The 25,750-nt window shown below is 38.4% G+C and overlaps 1 protein-coding gene across 1 annotated transcript in view; it reads right to left on the reverse strand.

Annotated features, from left to right (window-relative positions):
* Positions 1 to 25,750, reverse strand: part of b4galnt4a (beta-1,4-N-acetyl-galactosaminyl transferase 4a) — a 211,140-nt gene that overhangs the window by 99,845 nt on the left and 85,545 nt on the right. The window contains exon 3 of the mRNA XM_048158247.1: positions 5,554 to 5,655. Within this exon, the coding sequence (XP_048014204.1) occupies positions 5,554 to 5,655 (102 nt within the window). The remainder of the gene's footprint in view (positions 1 to 5,553; positions 5,656 to 25,750) is intronic.

Here is a 25,750-nt window from a genome sequence, read left to right on the forward strand (position 1 = left end):
TGAGAGTTGCGCACTGAATGAGTTCCCATGTCTGACCAGAAGATGGCGCCTGCAGCTGAATCATCCATCCATTCATTTTTCAAACCGCTGGTCCAATGTGGCTACAGCTTAATATCATACAGGTATAAATTCATTTTTAATTGAATATTAAATGGTTTAATCAAGGTTTGTACATAGTTTCCATGAGAGAGTTCAAGATAAATCTTTTCATTACTACTGGACCTGCCAGTTTGCAAGATTCAAGTGATTATTAAACAGCAAGCACAAACTACGCATAAGCGGAAGCCATTCTCAGTGTATGGGGATGATTAGACGGCCATGATGGACGGAGGCCAATGGGTAAATTTGGCCAGAATGTCGGGGTTACACCCCTACTCTTTTCGAAGAACATCCTGGGATTTTTAACGACTTTTTAGTCAGGACCTCGGTTTAACGTTTCATCCGAAAGGCGGTGCTTTTTGACAGTACAGTGTCCCCATCAGCACCCACTAACACTTCTTCTAGCAGCAACCTAGTTTTCCCTGTAGGTCTCCCATCCAGGTACTAACCAGGCTCAGCCCTCCTTAGTTTCAGTGGGCAACCAGTCTTGGTCTACAGGGTGATATGGCTGATGGCTAAGTATATAAACAAAACTAGGGTTTTCTCATTCTTAGTGTATTTTTAATTAGCTTAGAGCAGGGGTTCTCAACTCTGGCCTTCGAGGTCCACTTACTTGCAGATTTTAGCTCCAACCTTGGACAAACTCACCTGAAATAATCCCAAAGACCTTGATTAGTTTGTTCAAGTGTGTTTGATTAGGGTTTTAAGCAAAAATCTACAGGAAAGTGGATCTCGAGGGCCAGAGTTGAGAACCTCTGGCCTAGATTTTGCAAACAAATCAATTAATGTGATGACTTAGAATACCATTAGTTGATTAGCCTGTTAGCTTAGTCTACAGTATTACCCTGTACAAAGGTACAATTAAGCTAAACTAATACATTTCACATGTGGAAGTGAAACCATTCTGGTCAACAATGCGCTAAATTAATTGAACCAAGCAGCTTTCTGTTAGAGCCTGAAACCGGGTCCCAGAGTGGATAAATCTGAAAAAGACACCTTTGCATTTTCGTGTGTACAGCCAATCCATATATTTTGTGAAACGATGATGTCATCACCCCACGTCTCAACCCTAGTCAGACACTGCTACGTCATGTAACAGAAACAACAACAACGGCAGACTACATGCTTGTGTTTGTGCCACGGAAGCTACTGAGCCTATTAGCTTTACTAAAGTAAAGGTGTATTACTAAGCTTTACTAAGCTTTACTGCTTTTTTTAGAACAAGGGGAAAAAAAAAGATTGCATAGGGAAAGTTGGCTTTGTGTGGATGTGGCCTTAGTCAACACTGTGAATCCATGTGAACCAGCTGCAAAATCTGTATGGGGACAGCTTTTGCTTTCATATAAAATTCCAGATCACATGGATTCCTATTAAAAACACTGGATTTGTCAGTGCCGATAGCCTTGTGGGCAGCACGGCGACATATAGCGCCATCTCCCACCTCGCTTCCTGTGCTCTCTACACTGTCGTATAATAATAAAGGCAAAATGCCAAAAAAAAAACTAAAAAAAAAACACTGGATTAATGTGACCGCACCTTAACATTATGCAAAGCTAGTATGTTTTTATACACATTACAAATTTATATTTGATCAGGCAGTACGGCTCCCCCTTGTACTGGACAAATGGACGAAACTGTTCATGACGCAGCATGTCATGAACTAGCCATTATATGACTAGCCAATTATATAGACTACATATATAGATTATATGTAGTTTTGCTACTATAGAAGATGTTTGTGTTTAAGTAGATGGGGCAACATCATAGATTTAATACAGAAATACCAGCTCTGGTCTTTGTGACTGTACTGTAATAACTCGATAGGAAGTTGCTGATGCTCACAATTTTCTCAACTCTCTAATGACACATAATGGCTTTGGATAACTGCTGCCAGCACTGTCATTTAGTGGCAACTGGGAGACTAAGGAGAGCTCCTCAAAGAAGGAAATAGATAGCGTCCTCAGAGTAGAAAAAAAGCAATGATGCTCTTAGCACAAAGGCAGAAATGTGGAAATAAATCCGAGCAGTAAAGGCCAGAGGTCAAAATCTTTTATATGAAACTGACGTATCATGCAGCCCGTTGCCGTTACAGTTAATCTATAAAGCGCCATAAATTCAAGGCACCTTCTATGGCTTATAGTCCTGCTAATGGCCTCTGTGCCCATTACCGTCAGTCCTCCATCAAACAATTCTCCTTAGCCTCGCACCCTCATCTCTCTACATGAAGGGTTCAAGGTCTGCCAATTTCTTTTTTCATTGCTGTCTCTCATTGGTTGAGTGAATGGCCAATCAGAGCAGCTGAGATACCTCTTGTACCGAGTTTCAGGAATTAATTGCTCTAATTTCAAGTGATACCAGCCTCTGTTTGCTTTGCTAAGCTGTGAACATCTGCCTGAACTCAGGGGCTGTTATTCGGCCGGCTATCACCTGTGTTCACTCCTATAAATAACACAGCCTGTGAGACCTGTCAGGGACCGGCCATCCATTCTCCCAGAAGCAACTGTGGCTGACACTTAACACAACATTTAGTGGCTAACACAGGAGAAAAGCAAAAACTACAAACATATAAATAACATTACTAGTACATATACTAGTAGTACTAGTACATTTTTGATTTTCAGCAGTCAGAGAAAATATAGGGATGCAAAATATAGCAGTACCAAATCGGTTATCGGATAATACTACTTTTTTTTTTTTTTTGTCGGTAATGTTCCATGTTGGTTATATATTTAGAAGGGCAGCATGATATTGAAAGAAAATGCGATATGTGATAACTTGTTAAATAATGCGATATTAGATATGCAATACGATAATGATTTAAGTGTGTAAAATCAATTTAAATTAAAAATGATATGTTAGTTATACAAATGAAATAAACAGTGCTTTTAGTTTTTCCAGGTAGGAAAGTTATTCAGTCAAAAGTCTTTGGGCTCTATCATACACCCGGCGCAATGCGACGCCAAGCGCGAAGCAAGTGTTGCTAGTTTCAGCCCGACGCAGTTATTATTTTCACGTCCTGAGCCACGTTGTTTAAATAGCAAATGCACTTGCGGCCATTTGTTCGCCCATGGGTGTGCTGGTCTGAAAACGAGGTGTGTTCGGGTGCATTGTTGGCGTGTTGCTATTTTGAGACAATTGAAAAAGACTGCGCTTTTGACCAACAAAAACCAGGGGCCTGTTTCATAAAACAAGTTTATCAAATAATGCAGGTTTATTTCAGTAAGCCTGATTTATTGTCAGTTGATTTAGTTCAAAATAATCAGGCTAACTGAAATAAGCTTAGCTTATTTGGTAAGCTTATTTTATGAAACAGGCCCCTGGTCTAAAGTCAATGACAGTATTTTGTTGTTATTTAAAGAGTGCGTTATAAATATGCGCCAGTAGGCGGGTGCACAATGCTCATACACTCTGTTTACACACAGAGGGACACGCAGCAGCACACAAACATGCCAAATATTAAAAATAAAAGGTCCCCTTACATATTAAGTCGGCATTTTGCACCGGCACGTTTCTACTGTAGCCCTAAATGGACAAACTGCTCAACAGAGTGCATTTGCTTGACTGGCTACTCTCTTCTGTCTCAGATGACGACATCTTTGTCCTGTGTTGGCCACCGTGGCTTCTCTATATTGCAATTCGCAACCTCACCGCTAGATGCCGCTAAAATTTACAAAATGCACCTTTAAAAAAAACTTGATTTTCAATGAAAAATTGGAAATGTTGCTTTGGCAAGTTGAAGAAAAACTGAAAATAAAAAGCTATAGAAACATAAAAAAACTAATTATTACTTAATTACTAAAATTACTAGAATTTAAAATGAAAACTGAAAATATAAAAACAAAACCTCATTCAAAATATACATAAATACTGTAATATATAAAAACACTAAAATATCACTATCAAAAACAGAAAAAATAATAATGAAACAGTAGAAATGTCATCTAACACTCACTAAAAGTTTAAAATACTAATAATTTGATAACATTGTTAAAGGTAATCTTTAGCAAAATTCAAAATGTATCAATTTTTCATACTGTAGTGTACACTAATGCACACGTCATGATGTTTAAATTCACTTCTAGCACTTAAAACTATTATTTGTATTTCTAGTGTGTATTGTTTTTAATTTTATAGCATATCATTTTAATATTGGCAATAACATTTAAAAAAACAAATTAATATTGGTGCATCCCTTTAAAAATAGGCTGAAAATATGAACAGAAATACTTTACTTATACTGATTTTACTAATACTTTAAAATCTGATAACTGCAGTGTGCACTTTGAAATGATCCAAGTTTAATCATATTTCATGATGTTTTCTTGCCATATGAGCCCTGACACAAGTCAGCATTCGAAAAAAGTTTGTTCAGTGGGGTTCAGGTCTGGGTATGTGAAGGTCAGTCGAATTTCTTCATAGACTCAGCATTTCTGTATGCACCTCGCTTTGTGCACAGGGGTATTGTCATGCCGGAACTGCCGGAACGGCTTGAATCCGTCTATACCGGAGGCACCGAAGCGGCACGTCACCTCCGAATGTTCACTTACATGGACAATCAGCTGCAAAGCTTGATACTAGACTTCAGCAACAGTAAAATTGATAAGTACCTTGGTATTTTACTTTATTTACTGTACCAATAGCTGTATATTGTTACCTGGCTAGAGAGTTTGAGAGCCCTGCATTCACTGGACCTGAGGGAGCAGATGGCATCATATCCCTAATGCCCAAACCACTGCCATTCGCCCACAGATTTTTCCCACCTCTGTGCTGTTAGTTTAAAATGGTACATCTAATTCACCTGCCCTCATTCATTGTGATTTATATAGCGGCTCTGACTCATTATTTTGCATGTGGTGGTTTGGTTTAGCAGCCTCATGGTTTGAAATGCCCACCGTTCAGAGCACTCAGTTAAATCCTGTGCGTTCTCAAATAAGCAGCTTAGGAGAAACCCTTTTTACTTTATCTAACGGAAATAATTATGACAATAATGTCACTTTAATGGAGTCGGATAAACCATCCAATTTAATACACCAACTATTTGGTCCAGTATATTGAGGCAAAAAAAGCAGAAATAGATTATGATTTTCCAAATTTGCATTTCCTTTTATCCAGTAGGTTGAGCAGCATTTCAGTCCAGTAATTAACTAAAATTACAAGAACAAGCACACTCAGACTTTGAATACTAATAGGCACCCTAACTTAAGCCCAGAACATGCAGGCTAAATCTTGGCGGATATTACAGCTGATATTAAAATCTGACAGTAATACAATTTGTTCATTACACAAAATTACACGTTACAGAAAATGTTCCAGGCCAACATGTGCTTATTAAGAGCTTCACTGAAGGTTTGAGAAGTTCTCATTATGAACTTTCACAGCTGACAAACAAAAGAGAGCGATAATGAGTCATTGTCACACGTAAACTGACAAAAATAAAGCAATGCATGCTCATACCTCTGGTTTCCATGGCAACTTTTTGTACTTCTGTGTGAGCAACTTGCGGATTTCAGCTTGATCTCTGTCATGAACGGTGCCAGCGTTGCGCTCATCTTCCTGCTAGAGAGAAACAGAGATGTCAATGGCAACATTGCACTTTCAAAAATTATGACATTATTAATCTATGAATAAATCGTCATGGTATTTTCTATTTATATTTCACATTTACAGCATGTTATTGAATATGGCAATTATATTTGGCAATTATTAGGAGTGTGACGAGATCTCATGACACGAGATCTTGCGATGTGACAAGATTTCTCGTAGAGGTGAAAAGGTGTCTCGCAATATCGCCATGAAGAGCGTGAGGGTGAAATTAGCATAGAATATGCCACCGCTACATTTACAGGCACCTCCTCCACTGTCGTTTGAAGCTACTGTAAACCTCTGCTCTGCTCATCCAGCACGAGCTGCAGAGTCGCACACAGTGCAGCAGGAATCACAGTTCACTGATCACGTGACGAGAGTAAGGCGAGATGACTGACAAGACCATGGCAGAGGATTTGTTGCGCAACAGAGCCTAAGCATCTGATAAATGTCTTATCTTGTAAAATGTGCGCTCAATACACAGAATACGTGCAATCGCGAATTCGAAAAATGCGAGCTCCCTGATGCGCGCAAACTAGGTTACATACAATAGCCTGTCTCCCGATACCAAACCTTCTTAGGCTGGGCTGTTTAGTTGTGACCACCTCTTAGCTGTGGTCTCCATTTTGGTCTCTGTTTGAACTTTGAATATTGAGAGAGTACTTTGATTATGGTTGCACTTATTGTTTGCACGTAACACTCAGGTCGGTGGTCGCGCCAGCGATGCTACCTTGGTTTTTTTCTTACCAGTGCGAAAGAGACTCATAATACTCTATCAATTTTGGGCATACAAATAAGAGTTACATTATTAAAAACTGTGGACTGACTTCTTTTATTTGTGTACACCTACTGGAAAAACAAAATGTTGTGCTTTTTGCAAAATAAAGAAACCAACATGATGCGCAAGCCGCAGTCTTTTTCTCAATGAAGTCCATTCTGATGATTGTTCGAAAATTAACTGTAACTTAGTGAATGCCTATTACATAAACATGAGACATATGTCTAAAGAAACGTTGAAATGTTAGGTTTTTAAGTCAAATCTGTTTGAAAAGAGAGAGATGTCAGTCATTCGTGAATCAGCTCATTATCTGCTAATGCCCACCGAGCGCAACCTATTCAGACGCAAATTCTGAGGCAATATATGCAACAGAGTCAACGCCTGCGTAAACTGCTTCTTGACCCAGTGAGGAATAATTCTGGAAGAATTTACCTCAGAGGAAGACTACAACTTTCAATTTCATTTCAAGGATCAACTTGATCAAGCCGATGATTGTGAATGGTACGTTTATTTTTTTAATATTATTAAGTTCTTTATTCTAATTGTGATATAGTGTCTGTGAATATTAAACCATAAAAACACTGTTTAAATATGAATCCTGCAAGTTTCCATTTAAATTTCCATTAGAAACAAACTCAGTTGTACACTTGGAGTGTGTAGATTGTCTGTCATGTTCATTGGCTTAAGAAATGCATCTTTTTTTTTTGCAAGCTTCAGTCGGACAGGATGTCATTGGCAGGGAAACAGACTGCTCTTCTCTTCCTTTTAGCTCTCAGTTCATTTCTCTTCATATTAATCTCCTTCTTCAGTCATGTGTCACATGTCAATGTTCAGCGCTAATTGAAAATTGCGCTGAAGCATCACAAAACCCGATTAGGAGTGGCTTAAAGTCAATACTGTTGAAGAGAAGTCACAGTAATAATAGCCTTTATATATTGTGTTAGTTATTATATATCTCATTTGACAGCTAGAATGACTATGTTCACAAACGCATACTACACTTACTATTTTAGAAGTTAATAAGTATGTATACTGTGAATGCATATTTTCTGTATGTAAAAAAGACCTGAATGACCTACTACATTTGCTAATATGTACAATTAAGCATATTGTTCTAGAAATTGAACTCCCATTCCCAATCATGTTAGCCACAATCACCTTACCTTTTCATTATTTCATTGGAATGCAAAATAACAATTTTTATCCCAAGATGACAACTGGATGTGACTGTGTGAATTATGCATTTAATGAAGCCATGTGAAAACAATGTAGCATACTGATTAAAAGAAATTAATACTTTTATTCAGCACAGATTAAAATTGATCAAAAGTGACAGTAAAGACATTTATAATGTTCTTCTATTCATAAAAGAATTCTGAAAATACACAGAGGCTTCCACAAAAATATTAGAAAATATTAGCAAATCAGCATATTAGAAGGATTTCATCCTTTATTGCAATCACAGCAGAACTGATCTGAAGTCAGATCTCATCTCAAGACAAAGGGACAAACATGAAGCAAGTTCTGAGATGGATCCTAGACATCAAGATGGGTTTGCAAGTACGAGCCCAGAATATAAACGAGGTTAATTAATTCTCCTCGTTCAGGGGTAAACAGACTCGCTCTTAGAGCAGGAGACTGGGGCACATTTTTCACGTCCGGTTATCCACCAGAACGACAAAACACAGCCCCTCCACAAATCAAATTTTAATTTTCTCTGCCCTGTAACGTGGAGGATAATGACCCAAGCGATCGGTTTCATCAGTCATCTTCATCTCTGCTCTGATGAACTACAAACACTAGCTAGAGTAAAAAAAGGTAAGGTGTTGAAATGATACCTGCAAGGTTAATGCATTCATCTGACGAACAAGAGTCTAACCTCATGCTACATGTTTACAAAAACTTTGCCTGCCATGTGATTTGTCTTCATGCAATGAAGAAGTACAAGTATGGGTAAAAATAAATGAGTAAAAAAATAAATGAGTAAAAAAAGGAAAAACAAATAAAGTCCTAAGAAAAGGAAAAGACTTGGGCTGTACCCTAAATCATATACTACAGTATGCACTGAAAGTACATTCTTGGATCAAAAAGAGTGTCCTATAGTGATTTGACCTCATGTGCTGACCAAATTCTGCAAAGGAAATTCCTGTCCGTACTATTTAATCGACAATATATTCATGATACATTAACATTTAGCTCAATCTCAGGTTCACCGATTCTGTTGACCAGTGAAGTGAGTCTGGCAGATGTGTCGATATACTGGACTTCAAATTGAAACAGTGTAAAACAGTGGTAATTGTTAAATGGTAATTAATAAAGTAAACAGGAAAAGATCTAACAAATATGAGACGAGCTCGAATTGTGGGGGTTCACAAGTTGTAATTTGGGAGTTGTCAATTTTGCAAGGAAACAAGCATGTACAAGATTGTACAGGAGGATAGATGTGAAATTACAATACTGACTGATGGATGAAAGGGATGGATGGAGGTGTGTAGAGAGGGATGGATAAAAAGTGGATAGAGGGAAGGAAGGACAGATGAATGAAGGGAAGAGATGATGAAAGAACAGATGGATGGCAAATGATAAAAGGTGGGATGGAAGGAGGGATAGAGCAAGGGATGTGTGGAAGGAAGGATGGATGGAATAAGAAAGGGAGGGATGGATGCAAAAAAATGGATGGATGGAATGAGAAAGGAAGGGATGAATGCAAGAAAAAGAATGGTTGGATGGAATAAGAAAGAGGGATTATTGCAAGAAAAATAATGGATGAATGGAATGAGAAAGGGAGGGATGATGGATGCAAGAAAAAGGATGGATGGATGGATGGATGGATGGATGCAAGGATGGAAGGAAACAATGAGAAAGGGAGGGATGGATGGATGCAAGAAAAAGAAAGGATGGATGGAATGAGAAAGGGAGGGATGGATGGATGCAAGAAAAAGAATGGATGATGGATGGATGGATGGATGGATGGATGGATGGATGGATGGACGCAAGGATGGATGGAATGAGAAAGGGAGGGATGGATGCAAGGATGGAAGAATGGATGGATGGATGGATGGATGCAATGAGAAAGGGAGAGATGGATGCAAGGATGATTGATGGATGGATGGATTGGATGATGGATGGAATGAGAAAGAAAGGGATGGATGGATGGAACGAAAAAAGAATGAATGGATGGAGACATGAATTAATGGATGGATGATGGATGGATGGAAGGAAGGAATGAAGAATGGATGGATGGACTGAAGGAGAAAGGGAGGGGTGGATGCAAGGATGGAAGAATGGATGGATGGATTGGATGATGGATGGATGGATGGATGGATGGATGGATGGATGGATGGATGGAATGAGAAAGAGGGATGGATGGAACGAAAAAAGAATGAATGGATGGAGACATGAATTAATGGATGGGTGGATGGATGGATGGATGGATGGATGCAAGGAATTAAGAATGGATGGATGGACTGAAGGAGAATGTGAGGGATGGATGCAAGGATGGATGGATGGATAGATGATGGGTGGATGGATGGAATGAGAAAGGAAGGGATGGATGGGATGAGAAAGAAAGGGAAGGAAGGAAGGAAGGAAGGAAGGAAGGAAGGAAGGAAGGAAGGATGGATGGATGGATGGAATGAGAAAGGGAGGGATGGATGATGGAAAGAAGGAAGTGTTGATGATGGATACATTAATTAATGGAAAGAAGGATGAGAAAGGGAGGGATAGATGCAAGGATGGATTGATGGATTGAATGAGAAAGGGAAGGAAGTAAGGAAGGAAGGAAGAATAGATGGAGACATGAATTAATGGATAGATTGATGGATGATGGAGGGAAGGATGCAAGGAAGTAAGAATGGTTAGATGGACTGAAGGAGAAAGGGAGGGATGGATAAAAATTAAGGATGGATAGATGCAGGGAGAGATGATATTACAGAACATAGATGGAAGAATAGACCTTATGTAGCTCTGCCCCTTTTCAGTGCTGCACTAGTTGTCTTCTGGTTTGTATTTCCACAGGATAAAGGTAAGATCTTATGGATTTATGAATGAACCACTCGTTTTAAAATCTTCCCGGTTCATGGTAAAACATGGTACTCATGGTAAATCAAGAAATTATAGCATGATTAGTTTTCTGTCGATGAATGTATCCAAACAGTTGCTCACCTGTCTAATAAAACACATAATATATTAAAGCGTCTATGGTGTTTCTATGGTTTCCACAAAATTAAACCTGAAATCGAGAATAACGCTGGTATGATGGCTTGAGGGTGAGTAAATTATGGGATCATTTCAATTTTTGGATGAATCATTCCTTTAAGGGGTTGGGGGTGATTTTGGGGGTTTTTATGAACGCACTGACAGGGGACCCCTGGCAAAGTTTAGCTTAGGGCCCCCAGAAGTCTAGGGCTGGCACTGCTGAAAATGTCTGAAATCATTCGACTCCTTGTTATTAAGCCTCAACATACTCGTTTTTAGGGAATGTTTTCTGTATGTCATGATGAGTAGTTCCCAACCCTGGTCCTGGTGTATCTCCAGCACTGCATATTATTGATGTCTTTCTTATCTGACACGCCCATATGAGGTAATAGAGTACCTCAGGAATGACGTGTTTTTGTAGGCCAACCCAGAAGTTAGCGGCGCACGGGTTCCCTCGATGCATTTTTCCCATAGACTTTTGGAAAATCGCAGAAAATAAGCTCTGTGTTTAACAAAGGGTTATGACACTTACACGTTTTGTCTATCAAGATAATCTTTACAAGTTAAAACAACATTTATACATTTTGAAGCCTAAATAAAGTCGTCAGATATAAAAAGCTAACAGTAGGCTATAAACGGACTACAGCACACCATGGTCGCGGGTCAACATCGTCACCACCAAGCTTCCTCAAACTGTATTTAAAAAATAACGTTATTTAAAAACATGCTCGCTGATTATGATCTGCCCTGTGTATGAATACTTATCCACTTTTCCATGAGAAATGCTGACGTCATGATGACGTCTAAAGTCCCCGCCAAAGGAAGTAGTCCCTTTTAGCACTTTGTAAGCAACCGCCGTTTTTAAGACACAGTAAAGGTTTTTAAAAAAAATCACAAGCGGGTTATAACTGGTGTGTTTTATGTCATAGATCAAAACGTGAAAATATTTAGAGGCTTTGTTAACCACAGACCTTATTTCAGGCGATTTAGCAAAAACCCATTCAAAATACCAATTGACTTCGGGGCGATGGAACCGATGGAAGCCCTAAAATGCTAACTCGCTTCCGGGTTTTGCCTACAAAAATGCATCATCCCTGAGGTACTCTATAGACTCTTTATCAATGAGCTGATGAGTTCAATCAGGTGTGTTTAATTGACCATTCGCAAAGACCCGCCCCCTTTAGTTACTGTTGCTATGTCCGACAAGCCATTCCGGTCTCTCGCCACACATCATGTCATTACGCAGTGAAAAATACATTGCGGAGCAACGCGTCGACAGACAAGACAGAGCAGGTTACTTTTAATATTAAAAAAAGTCTCAAATTTCAAATTTTGTCATTTTTAAAGAAATTTAAACAATAAATACCATTTTAATATGCCATGACAGATTGCTGTAGCGCCTCAGTTCAAGCGGCTCGTGAACCGATCATCTCTTCCTACTAGTTCATTTATAGCATCAAATAAACATGAATGAACATCAGAAGGAATGTTGTTTCAATGGTGGAAAGACATCAGTACACACCATTTTTTAAGTTCAAGTCCACCTACGTTAATCTGCTAACTACCCTGACTGCTTTGTCGGACAAAATGACGGATTCGGCATTATGATTGGTTAGATCGCCTGTCAATCAAACTCCTGGCGAAGGGTAAATTAGGCAGATGTCTAAACTGTGCAGTGTTGAAGGTACTCCAGGACCAGGGTTGGGAACCACTGTCATAGATGATTAGTCAAGATCCTGCTTTCACCTACTAGACGAAATGAAATGGGCAAAAAAAATAAGAATAACTTTAAATAATTACTGTACTATATAAAAATGATTAACATAAAAATAAGACTCTCACATCAGTTCTGTTCTGTAAAGATGGTAGGGTGCACTACCAGCAGGTGTAAATCTCACACTGGTGTTTTCTCCTCCCGCAGTTGATCTGGTATCAGTCAGGGGCGCGTGGGGGTGAGGAGAGTGACAGGCCAGCGGGAAGGAGGAGACAGGGGACAGCAGGGGTGACGGAGCTGCCATACACGCTCATATGAGACAGGTCTGATCCAGCACAGGCTGTCAGACTACGACTGTCACATCACAGCTGTCACTAATAATCAGAGCGTGTTCACAACCAGACGAGCTTATGCTGTAGGTACAGCTGATAAAAGCTAGAGACGCTGCGCTGCGTGGAGAAGAGCTAACGAACAGATGCTAATGTTCTTTTCACAGTCTGAATCTAAATTTGAATGTGTTATGTTGTTCCGAACCGTTACATCTGAAAAATGGTTCTGTCTTCCATTAAGTTGATTATTGATGCAAAATGACCTCCAGATTGTTTTGAAGGCAATTTCCAGATTAAATTTTTCATGCTAATAAAATTCAATGAACCAAGCATTACAATGTTGCAAGTCCACTTGTTTCCTGGCATGCAGTAGCTTGCTGACATTTGCTCCACCAGAACCTCATAACTCAGCTGTTGTGGCGCTTTCCATAGGGACCCCTAGTGTCAGTAACCGAGACATTCACTATACTGAAATGGCATCCACAGTCACCAGATCTCAATCCAATAGAGTACTTTGGGATGAAATGGTGGAATGGGGGATTTGCATCATGGATGCGCAGCCAACAAATCTGGACCAAAATCTCTGAGGAATGTTTCCAGCACCTTGTTGAATCTATGCCACAAAGAATTAAGGCAGTTCTGAAGGCAAAAATGGGGTCCAACCTGGTATTAGCAAGGTGTTCCATAATGAAGTGGCCGGTGAGTGCGCACAAACACACACACACAATACTGGTCAAAAGTTAGGGATAAGATTTTTTTTTAATAAATAAATAAATAAATATATGTGACCAGTGCTGGCAAAATAAGTCGGAATGCACATGGGCTAATTTCAAGGCAAAACAAGTCTCATTTCACAAAAATGAGTTAATTAAGCCCTCATCTAGTGATCCAAATGCTTCAAATAGCAATTAAACATCTAAAAGTATCTTTGTATGTTTTCTGAGAGGAGTACCTTTCCTTTGTCGGTGAAAAATTGTGTTTTTCTCTGCTTGCTTCACCACCCGTGCTTCCCCCTTAGCAACTTCCTCATTATTCCAAGTTTGGAATTGTTTTAATGCACAGCATTCCATCTTTGTGAATATTCATAGCAAATTTTTGATGGCATGAGTCTTTCAATCTCATGCTGATGTAAACAAATTGATCTTACTTGCGCTGTCTGACAAATCCAAAGTGTGCGCACAAAGACGCCTCATTCAGCGCTTGATCCCAATATACACATATAAACAGAATTACAGTAGGCTACTTCAAAATATTGAAAAAAGTTGATTTCTGAACCTTCAGAAAACTTTAACTCGATTTTTCTCAAAATTGACTTTGCTGACTCTATCGACTTCAAACAGGTGTAGCTCAGTCATTTGTTCTCTGATTCCAACAAATTAGGGGTGTAACGGTACACGCACTCGTACCGTAAATTTTCAGTGCGCATCTTTCAGTTCGGTACATATGTACCGACGAATACAGAGTTGTAGCACATTAACATATTTTAACCACCATTAACCACCAAAAATCGCAATTAGCTCTGTGTTTTGTTACTTACGATAAGAAACACAAAGTCTCGTCCCTCAAATTTTGTCCATTTTATCAGGAAATTCAAACAATAAATGCCGTTTTGTTGCTCTTTGATGTGGCGTGACAGATCACTGTAGGCGCCTCAAAGTGGCAGCGCGGAGCACGAGTGAACGCGATCATCTCTTCCTTTTTAATACTAGTTACAGGATAAACTTAAATGAACATCTGAAGGTATGTTGAAAGCTACAGTACAACTTACTGAAATCTCGTGTAATCGCTCAATCAGTGTTTCAACCGTGGAATGAAACAGCTTGTGTCACGTAGCATTTACTTCAGAAATGCCATTCAGTGTCGACAGCTTGTTAGTTCGATAGAGAAATTAACTCTTCCGCTACATAATATATGCACTATATTAGCCTATTTTCATTATATTTTACTTAACCTCTCTTGATTATTTAATGTATATGTTTAATGTATGTTTAAATCTGTCATGAAAACAAGTTATGATGGCTACTGTGTAAATGAATATGTTTTAACATTGAATTGGAGTAGAAACAGATTTAGAAGCAATGCAATATACATCCGCTTGCTTGATAAATAAACTACAGCTCGTACAAAATGCAGCTGCTAGAGTTCTTACTAGAACTAGGAAGTATGACCATATTAGCCCAGTTCTGTCATCACTGCATTGGCTTCCTGTTAAACATCGTATAGATTTTAAAATCTTGCCAATTACTTACAAAGCACTAAATGGTTTAGCTCCCCAGTACCTGAGCGAGCTCTTAATGCATTATAGTCCTTCACGTTTATTGCGATCTCAGAATTCAGGCCAGCTGATAATACTTAGAATATCAAAATCAACCGCAGGCGGTAGATCCTTCTCCTATTTGGCACCTAAACTCTGGAATAATCTTCCTAGCATTGTTCGGGAAGCAGAAACACTCTGTCAGTTTAAATCTAGACTAAAAATGCATCTCTTTAACCTGGTATACACATAAACCTTTATAAATTTATATTTCAAATCCATTAAAGGATTATTAGGCTGCATAAATTAGGTCAGCCGGAACTGGGAACACTTCCTATAACACAATCTGCATTGTAAAAAGCGCTATATAAATAAAGGTGACTTGACTTGACATGTTTGCATACAAGTTTTATGTGAGCAATCCTGTGACCTCTGCGGGACTATCAATGCCTCACTCCAGCATGTTCTGTCGGGCTGTAAAACAGCACTGACGCAGGGTCGGTTCAGATGGCGGCATGACCAAGTGCTCAGGAAGCTGGCAGAGGTGCTGGAGAAATGTCGTCAGGAGGCAAACAATCAGAGTCCACTAGAGAGCCGATTCAGGATCCACTTCCTCAAGCAGGGGGAACCCGCGATGCATACCAGCAAGAGACCACCCGCCAAGGTATTAACATCAGGGGCGGGGTGGAAGATGGAAGTAGATCTGGGAAGGCAGCTTCAGTTTCCACAGGAGATATGCAGCACCACATTGAGACCAGATGTGGTGCTGTGGTCTGCAGTTGCGAAGTCAGTGATACTGATCGAGCTTACAGTGCCATGGGAGGAGGGACTGGAAGCTGCATATGAGAGAAAGAAAGCGAAGTACGCAGACTTGGTTACGGAGTGCAGAGAGAGTGGATGGAGTGCGAGGCTGTACCCGGTGGAGGTGGGAGCCAGAGGCTTTGTGGGCAGAGGCTTCATGCCTCCTCAAGGACCTGGGGCTACGGGGAGCCACACTGAGCAGATCCACCAAAGAGCTTTCTGAGGAAACGGAGAAAGCAAGTCACTGGCTCTGGCTGAAACGACGAGACTTGGGGAGTAACATCTAATTAGGGTTTGCTGCAGGGGGTGTCAGGGAGACGTCCCTGTGCACTGCCCCACCACCAGGAGACGTTCTGGGTTAAGGGGCGAAACGTTAATGAACGGTGGTCCCCAGCTGAAGACCCTGCGGCAAATCCAGGTGGTATGCGGTCAGGCTTAGGCCTGCCTCAGGGAAGAGGACGCCCCTGCCATGCATAGTCAAACACAGGCACCGTAGGAGGTGCGACAGGCCTAAGGCTCAGCAGAAAGACCATCTCGCTGTAATGAATAATGTGAGAGTTGATTGTTATATATAAAAATAAATAGCAACTTAATTTAAGAATTTGGGCTCTGTTGCTAATTGTAATAAATATTATAGTAATAGTCAAGAAAGTGCTCCCTATCTATAGTTTACATTATTAGCAGAGATAGATTTTTTATCCTTAAGAAAATTTTAATTATAATTGAATTTATTTTAAGACAGGGACACAATTTGTTCAGTAAACCGCTGTTTAATAAAAAATTTAAAAAAAAAAAAAAATGGAAAAAAAGCTATTTTATATTCAGTGTTCTCCCTACTGCTGTACCGAATCTGTGCCGAACAGTGATTTACGTACCGAGGTATGTACCGAGCCATCATTTTTGTGTACCGTTAGACCCCTACAAAAAATCATACATCATTTTTAAGTTTTTTTTTTTTTTTTAATAGAGATTGTATAAAACATTTAAACAAAATAAGAAAATTTGGACATCTTCATCCTGTTCAAAAGTTTTCACCCCCCGGCTCTTAATGCATTGTGTTTCCTTCTGGAGCATCAGTGAGGATATACAGAGTGGGGTCATTTTTATGAAATTCAGATATATTTTTGTCTTGTGGACTATATGTAAACATCTGTTATGTAAATGATCTTATTCAGGACAGTACCAAATAAAAACCAACATGCATTTTGTATGATCCCTCTTATTTTGTTAAAATAATGAACATTTTGCAGATTCTGCAAGGGGTTCACAAACTTTCAAGCAGTACATTATTACATTCCAAAATATTCCTTTAGTTCTGTATTCTTTTTAAAATGATTTTGAAATTAATTGGCACGAAACTTTGTCATTTCACAGGTGGCGGTCAGATAAACAAACCTTGCTCTGGAAGGAGCCAAAATGAAATTGAGTCTCTGGTCAATGTTTTTCTCATTCACTCCATCGATATGGATGCAGCCAAACTGGAAACTCAATGGCCATAATCTGCTCAGTGCTCATAAAGCCGGGCTCAACAGCGGCTCCTGGCACAGCTACGGGCCTGATTTATTAACTCTCTAATAGGCTTATGGCCACCACCCCATCGCGGCCCATGACATTTGTGCTGAGCTGCAATCTCTTGCCTCCGTGTGCTTGTGTCACAGAACTGCGGTGTCTCACGACTCTGATTCTAATACTTCCTCCGGACAGGGGAGTTTTAGGCTAAACGTCACTCATCCTCTATTTTGATCCACTCACTTGCAACCTAAAATCAGTTTTTGGAAATTACTGTCATTTATTAAATTACACATTCTTTTTTGTGTGTAAAAAAAAAAACCTGTCAAGAATATGCCCAGGTCACAAATTCATAAGTAAAAAAACAAGAAATTATATTTTGCTAAAAACAAACAAACCTGTTTTTAGACTACATGAAATGCCTTCGGCAACTAGGTGCAGTTATCTTTTTTGTGTTGATGTATTTCCTGTTGAAACAGGAAGTTGAGGCGAGCCATATCAAATTGCTTATCCTTATTTTAAAATAAGCTGTAATCATAGGTGGAGAGTGTGTAAGGATGGACAAGGCTTAGCCTTCCCCTGGCCATGGACTTGAGACTAGTGTGAAATTTGAATTTTCTCACTCAAACTACTGCCTGCTGCTGCTTCTGATTGCTTTTAGAGGGAAAAGCTTCACATAACTGCTGGTCTAGGATTAGTTTTCTCTGTAATAATGGCATATTGGCAAAACAGAACTGCCAAGCGATCCAGGCGTATTTGTGTTTGCGCTCTGGAGAACGTCAAAGGTTTCTATTTGCAATGTGTTTTTGTAGCTTTGAGCAATGTAGACAATCACAAACATATCTGTTGATTTCTTGAACGCAATGGCCAATCAGAGGTGTTTAAGTTAGCACTAGATGCTCACAATTAACTTGTTAACCCTTAATCGACAGTAAGAATTTTAAAATTTTAAAAGTAATTTTTAAAGCAATTTTTCAAGACATGTTAAAAAAGCATTTGCTCCATGGTTAAAAAATACACAACACATTTAAAATTGCATTTTTGAAAAAAACAAAAAAACAAAAAAAACAGATAAGTTGTGCATAAGTGACATTTTATTATTACATTCGGAAATAACATAAAATACTGGTAAAAAAGCGAAATGTTTACAAATATTATAAACACTATAAACATAGCTATAGTTTATTGAGTTCCCCTCACTCCACAATAAATCCTTTCAATTTAACGGTATTCAGAACTTAACAAGAATAAAAAAAAGTAGCTATATAAACGTCAAGCCAAGACAAATTTATTTAAAGCGAAACTGCAACAGAAACCGCCATTGTGCTCACATAGCTTACCACTCTCATTCGACAAAAATCCATATGTTTCCATATTCGCCATGTATTTGGATGCTATACTATTACTTTTTATGTAAACTATACTTTGTACTTCACCCGTGTTCCAATACTGACATAAAACATCATCCTTCACTTGCGCAGAAATGTGTTTGGCATAACACCACAGTGGTCACGCTGAACGGCACAGTACTACAGGCTATTTTTGAGCAGTGTAACTTTTTATATGTTTGGTTGACAGTATTTTATTTTGATAATGAACAGGCTGCGATGTCAAGTTAGAAATGCTGTGATATGTTGGATGTTTGTGCGTGAAGCGCCTGTGATATCACTTAAATTGTTTCCTTATAACAGCGGAAACAACTTAAAATACTCATTTGTGTCATTTGTGATCATACAGATAAGAGGTTTCTAATGTAACAATCTTGTCGGTTAACAGTTAACAATCGTTAACAGTTAAAAGTTAACTGACTCCGGTTTAAACAATGTAAGGCTGAACACCGTTACTGACAATCGTCATTTTGGCTGCGTTAGATTCTCCAGTTTTGTTGTTGTTGAGCAACCGAAGCTCCGCCCTTTTCTGAAAAGCGGGCGGGGAGCATCAGCTCATTTGCATTTAAAGGGACAAACATAAAAACGAGGGGCCCTATTTTAACGATCTAAACGCAAAGTGTAAAGCGCACGGCGCAGGTGCACTCAGGGCGTGTCCAAATCCACTTTTGCTATTTTAACGACAGAAAAACGGTCCTTGCGCCGGGGCGCATTTTTGAAATGTGTTGTCCCTATTCTCTTAATTAAGCAATTAATAAGGCTGTGACTTAAGTCACTTGTTGTTCTTGTGTTTTTTCTTATTTCTTCAGTGATTCTGCTTGTTAACAGCAGGTGTTCATCACTAATGCGCAATCATTACTTAATTAATTGCTTAATTATCTCATTAAATTTAACTCTGCTTCAGTGTTATTTTAACACTATTTAGAGAGGGACCATATGTACTCTGAGCAGAGTTGATTTAACTCTGGGGATTTTGCTGTGTAACTGGCGCAAATGCATTTACTAATTTAAGGACGTGGAGCTGAACAGGAAAACGCGAACGGCGCCGGACGCAAACTAGCAAACACACTTGTGCTGCGCCTTGCGTTGCATTGCGCCGGGTGTATTATAGGGCGCAGCGTGTTTTTGCTCACACCAAAATAGTGGCAAATTTGACAAGCTATAATAAATGATCTGTGGGGTATTTTGAGCTGAAACTTCACAGACACATTCTGGGGACGCCAGAGACTTATATTACATCTTGTAAAAGGGGCATTATAGGTCCCCTTTAAACAAAATAATAATTGTGTTACAATATTTTTACTGAAATACAATAATAGCCAACAGGCTTTATTATGTCACAGCCATAAACAATGTTTTGCTACTTTAGATAATCTACAATTTCTTTCTTCTTTGATTTTGAGGGGAAATATGACAAATCTCAGAAATGTTTTGTGAAACTGTATTTGACACATACAAAAATACATAAAAGTCTCACAGTGTATGCACACATGTTACCATTATTATTAAGCACTTTCAAAAACAACCTTCTGTGCTTTATTGATTTCCTTTGTGCCATGTGTGCACCGCTTCAAATGTGCCTGCTCTAAAATGTATAAAGGGTCCCCACAATACAAACCCATTTAGCCTTGGCTGTGTCCTTCTCATCACGTGGCTTGTGCAATTATTTTCCCATCTTTTCCCGCTCTGTTCATTTGGTGTGTCCGTGTGCCATGAGCCACACATGATGAGTTTTATCATTATATTAATAGGTGAGGAAGGATGACAATCCAATGAAGGGGAGACATGACTCAGAGAGTTTGGCAGTAACACCGTGGAACAGCGTGGCAATGACCAGTAAACAAATACGACACTTTCAGGTCACATAACGTGTTTGTGTGAGGAGAGTGGGTACATTTGGAATGGCACTTTACCTTTTTGCAATATGCAGTGCGCATGCTGCGCACAGTATGCAAATATTCTGTATGCATATACAAAATACCCAACTGACAAAGTAGATTTCCCAAAATATGCAGAATACAAATAGAGCAGACTGCAGGATACAATCCCACAATTCATTGAGCCCAAATTGAATTTTATTTCCATTGTGAAATTAACTGTTTTATATGGTTTTAGTCATAATTATCTCTTCTTGATTCAGTCATACTGATATCACGATTTGTGATGTTCATTAAGGTGCCCTAGATTCAAAAATTGAATTTACATCGTTAGCATGTTGCTAATGTACTGTTAAATGTGGTTAAAGTTACCATTGTTTCTTACTATATTCACGGAGACAAGAGTCGTCGCTATTTTCATTTTTAAACACTTGCAGTCTGTATAATGCATAAACACAACTTCATTCTTTATAAATCTCTCCAACAGTGTAGCATTAGCCGTTAGCCACGGAGCATACTATCAAACTCATTCAGAATCAAATGTAAACATCCAAATAAACACTGTACTTACGCGATTAGACATGTTGCATGACGAACACTTTGTAAAGATCCATTTTGAGGGTTATATTAGCTGTGTGAACTTTGTTTATGGTGTTTAAGGCGAGCGCAAGCTCTTGGGGTGTGGAGCATGAGAATTAAAGGGGCCGCGTACCCTGAATCGGCGCATTTATAATGATAGGCAGTTAAAAAAATTAATAAAAAAAAAACTCTGGGGTATTTTGAGCTGAAACTTAACAGACATATTCAGGGGACACTTAAGACTTATATTACATCTTTTGAAAACATGTTCTTCGGCACCTTTAAATAGTCATTTTTAATCTGACTGAAAATAACTTTAGTCAACAGCAAAATTACAGAATTCATTTCCAAAGCCAAATTCAAATTTTGAATCAATATTATATTACTGTTCAAAAGCTTGGGGTCAATAAGATTTTTAAATATATCTGAAAGTCTCTTATGCTCACCAAGTCTGCTTTTATTTGATCAAAAATACAGTAAAACAGTAATATTGTGAAGTGTAAGTTTGCTTAATTCACTAAAATTCTTCTGCATTTGTATTCTACTACCAAAATAATAGTAGCTTATTTCAGATTTCTACATCACCAACAAAATAAATGGGTTTCTTTTCCCTTTATTTTCCAATTCTTACTATTTACATTAATACTCTATGACTGCATTTTATTATTTATATAAATCACACTAGATGAGAGACACTGAGCTAGAGTGAGATTCGAGTGCCAAAGTCACGTGATTTCAGTAAATGAGGCTTTGTCACGTCATAAATGTTTCGCAATCCGAACCACTGACTTGAAACAAAAGATTTGTAAAGCTTCGAAGCTTCATGAAGCAGTGTTTTGAAATCGGCCATCACTAGATATTGTTGAAAAGTCGTTATTTTGTTTTTTTGGCACACAGAAACTATTCTTATTGCTTTATAATATTAAAGTTGAACCACTGTACTCACATGAACTGATTTAAATATGTTTTGAGTACCTTTCTGGGCATCTGAAAGTGTTAATTATCTTGCTGGCAATAGAGGCAGATGAGAGACACTGAGCTAGAATGAGATTATTTTGTATGGGAGTACTACCCATGAAAAAAGTGAGGGAAAAAAACAGTTCAGTCTCTATAAGGACTCTTTAAATGATTAGTGATTCCTAGCAGACACCATAACGCACCAGATCATCAGATCAACTGTAAATACACCCGGTTAATCTTGCTCTACACTCTCAGGTCATTTCTGAGAACTGCAAAGCACAGGTCATTAAAAACACTCATGCTGTTTTGTATCTTACAACTCCTACTTTCAGATGTAACCTCCTGTTGGCAGACACTTGCTGTGTGGGTTAGTAATCTATGTGGTGTAAAACGGGCAACAAATCTTTGGATGTTTAACTGCCTAAGCTTAAACTAAACTTCAAAATATCTTAATTTATAATCACCAAACAACTTTTTTACAGCTATGATGCTGCCATAGAATAGTCACAATCCAATCAAAGTTGCGTTTTAAACTCACTTTCAATTTACACCCGTACACTAAATTTACCTGCAGCCAAGTAACTTTGCACAACCCACCATTTCCCACATTGCGACCTACAGTTTTGAGATACCCTGTTCTAAAACTAGCTATTATCTCATAAACTCTTGCACCTGGGCAGCTCTTAAGACAGCTAACATATGGACAATTTACGCACCCATAAAGACAATTGTAAACGTCTAAGACATGAGCTGTGGTCTGTAAATGGAAAATTAAAGGTGCCCTCGAATCAAAAATTGAATTTTCCTTAGCATAGTTGAATAACAAGAGTTCAGTACATGGAAAAGACATGCACTGAGTTTCAAACCCCATTGTTTCCTCCTTCTTATATAAACCTCATTTGTTTAAAATACATCCGGAGAACAGGCGAATCTCAACATAACACCGACTGTTACGTAACAGTCGGGGACTCCGCCCCCAATATTTGCATATGCTCATGATCCAGGCCAGGCGGAACCGCCCAGCGGAATCATCAGAAGTTCTGCAAGCAGAGTGAAGAAACAAGCCAAGCGAGTATAACAGCGAAAATGGCAGATCATGGAAATAAATGTTATGTTCCAGGCTGTGAAGGGGATGTGAAAACTTTTCATAGTCTTCCTCCAGAAAAAAACTGTCAAAAGGCATGGCTGATGTTTATCTATAACCGGATACCGGAACAATTTAACTCAAAGTTGTTAGTTTGCTCTGCCCATTTCACCACGGACAGCTTTTCTAACCTGGGACAATATCAAGCAGGCTTCGCTCAGCGTTTGACACTGAAGAAAGGGGTAATTCCAACTATATTCCCGCAAGCAGTAAGTAGTGCTTTTATCCACATCTTGGCTGTAGAAACTATTTCTGATTAAATGTAAAGTTTCTTAGTGAGCTAACAACATTAACGACCATGTACCCAGTGTTGTCTAGATCTAATGCAAGATGCTAGTACAGTAACAAATAGCAAAGTTTACGTAACTACTATTAACGGTGAGGTTAAAATTTATTACTGTCTTTGTTATATAAATCTATAACATAACCGTAGATACATATGCCAATTCTCTTTTGTCGGATATAATTATAATTTGACCTATATTTAACCAACAACACATTACACCGAAGCTAACTATGTTAGTTTATTTGCTTACAGATAGCTACAGATACTCGATCCTTCTAGCTAACTTTCTACACCGTTCAAACTGAAACGATAGTCATTTGACAAGACATTTAGTCACTTTTTTTCAAATATTTTTATTTTTGAGAACTTGTATGACTTGTATGCGTACACCTGTGGAAAAAGATATTTATAGACGATGTAAGTTTTTGTTACTAATAGCTAAATCGTAATCACACTACGGCAGCTGAGTAGTAAACATGACACTGCTTTTTTGGAATGTCTTCTATGCTTTACTTTGGTTGGCTAAATAAATCAAATTTAAAATCATATCGGTAATGTCAATATATTAGAAACAAATTTTCGTTCGTTGTTTAGAGTTGTTATTGCAAAGTGAAGAAGCTATCATTGTAAAACCATACAGCGACACATTATTACAATTATTTTTTTTTACAATGCTAAAAACAAAGTTGCAAATACTGACGTTATGAGTTATAGTGTAAAGTTAACGCTATATGCTAGTTCCATTGACGTAACAGTTACGTTTTGCAGGTGCATACTGAAAATAAAGACTAACTTACCACTCAGAAACGTCTATGGCCAATCGCAACAAAATTGGTTGTTCCTCTACATCTGCATCTTCGTCAGAAACAGGCTCAAACATATAAGGTTGAATACCAAAACTCTCCATCGTTCACGCCGTACAGTACAGATTTGTTCGCTATCAGTGTGAGCTACTGGAAGGAGCCGAACAGTGAAACAGCCAATCAGAGCGGAGCACCATATTACTATTCATGAGCCTTCCAAATAAGGCAAAAACAGACCTTTTCATTCTAGGGGCTATTTGTGGGGTTATAAATGGAGCTGTAAAACCATATCTGGACAATTTTCGGCCATAAAAAAGCCACATACCCTCTATGTAGATATCAGGGAACAATTTAAAATGTTTTTTCAAATCACTCAAGGGCACCTTTAAGAAATCATACTTAAACAAGTCCTCTTACTGAAAACTAAAAGCACCATCTATCAAAACAAAGCACTGAGTACTTCGACAAAACAATAGAATACATTTCATATAATTTATGAGCATAATGTTGGCAGTAGAACAGCCAGGCTCAATTACGCTGGCCTTGATCTCTGGAGAAACTATAAGCTGAATGAAGCTTTTGGCTCCGAGCAAAAACAGAAATCTACAGCCGAAGCCTGTTCTGTTCTTAATATTAAAAAGTCGTGGAATTACATGGCATTTCCAAACCACAGCAGTGATAACATGTTAAAAAGCTCTGTGTGTTTAAGTAGTTATGAATATTTGTAGTTTAAAATTAGTTTAGAGTATAAAAAAGAAAAAACAGGTAAGTTCAGAACTATTAAAGTGTATTCATAGAGCTCTAAATAATTAAAGGGTTAGTTCACCCAAAAATGAAAATTATTTCATTAATTACTCACCCTCATGTCGTTCCACACCTTTGTTCTTCTTCAGAACACAAATTAAGATATTTTTTGAAAAATTCCAATGGCTCAGTGAGGCCTTTATTGCCAACAAGATAATTAACACTACAAATTAACCCAGAAAGGTACTAGAAACATATTTAAAACAGTTCATGTGAGTACAGTGGTTCAACCTTAATATTATAAAGCAACGAGAATCGTGCGGCAATAAACCCCAAAATAACGACTTTTCAACAATTTCTAGTGATGGCCGATTTCAAAACACTGCTTCATGAAGCTTTACACAGCAAAATCTAATCTAAAGTTAAATTAACTCTGCTCAGAGTACATATGGTCCCTCTCTAAATAGTGTTAAAATAACACTAAAGCAGAGTTAAAGTTAATGAGATAATTAAGCAATTATTTAAGTGATGATTGTGAATTAGTGATGAACACCTGCTATTAACAAGCAGAATCACTAAAGAAAAGAGAAACACAAGAACTACAACTGACTTCAGTCACAGCCTTATTAATCGCTTAATTATCTCATTAACTTTAACTCTGCTTCAGTGTTACTTTAACACTATTTAGAGAGGGACCATATGTAC

This window comes from Megalobrama amblycephala, linkage group LG15, assembly GCF_018812025.1.
Source record: "Megalobrama amblycephala isolate DHTTF-2021 linkage group LG15, ASM1881202v1, whole genome shotgun sequence".
NCBI lineage: Eukaryota > Metazoa > Chordata > Actinopteri > Cypriniformes > Xenocyprididae > Megalobrama > Megalobrama amblycephala.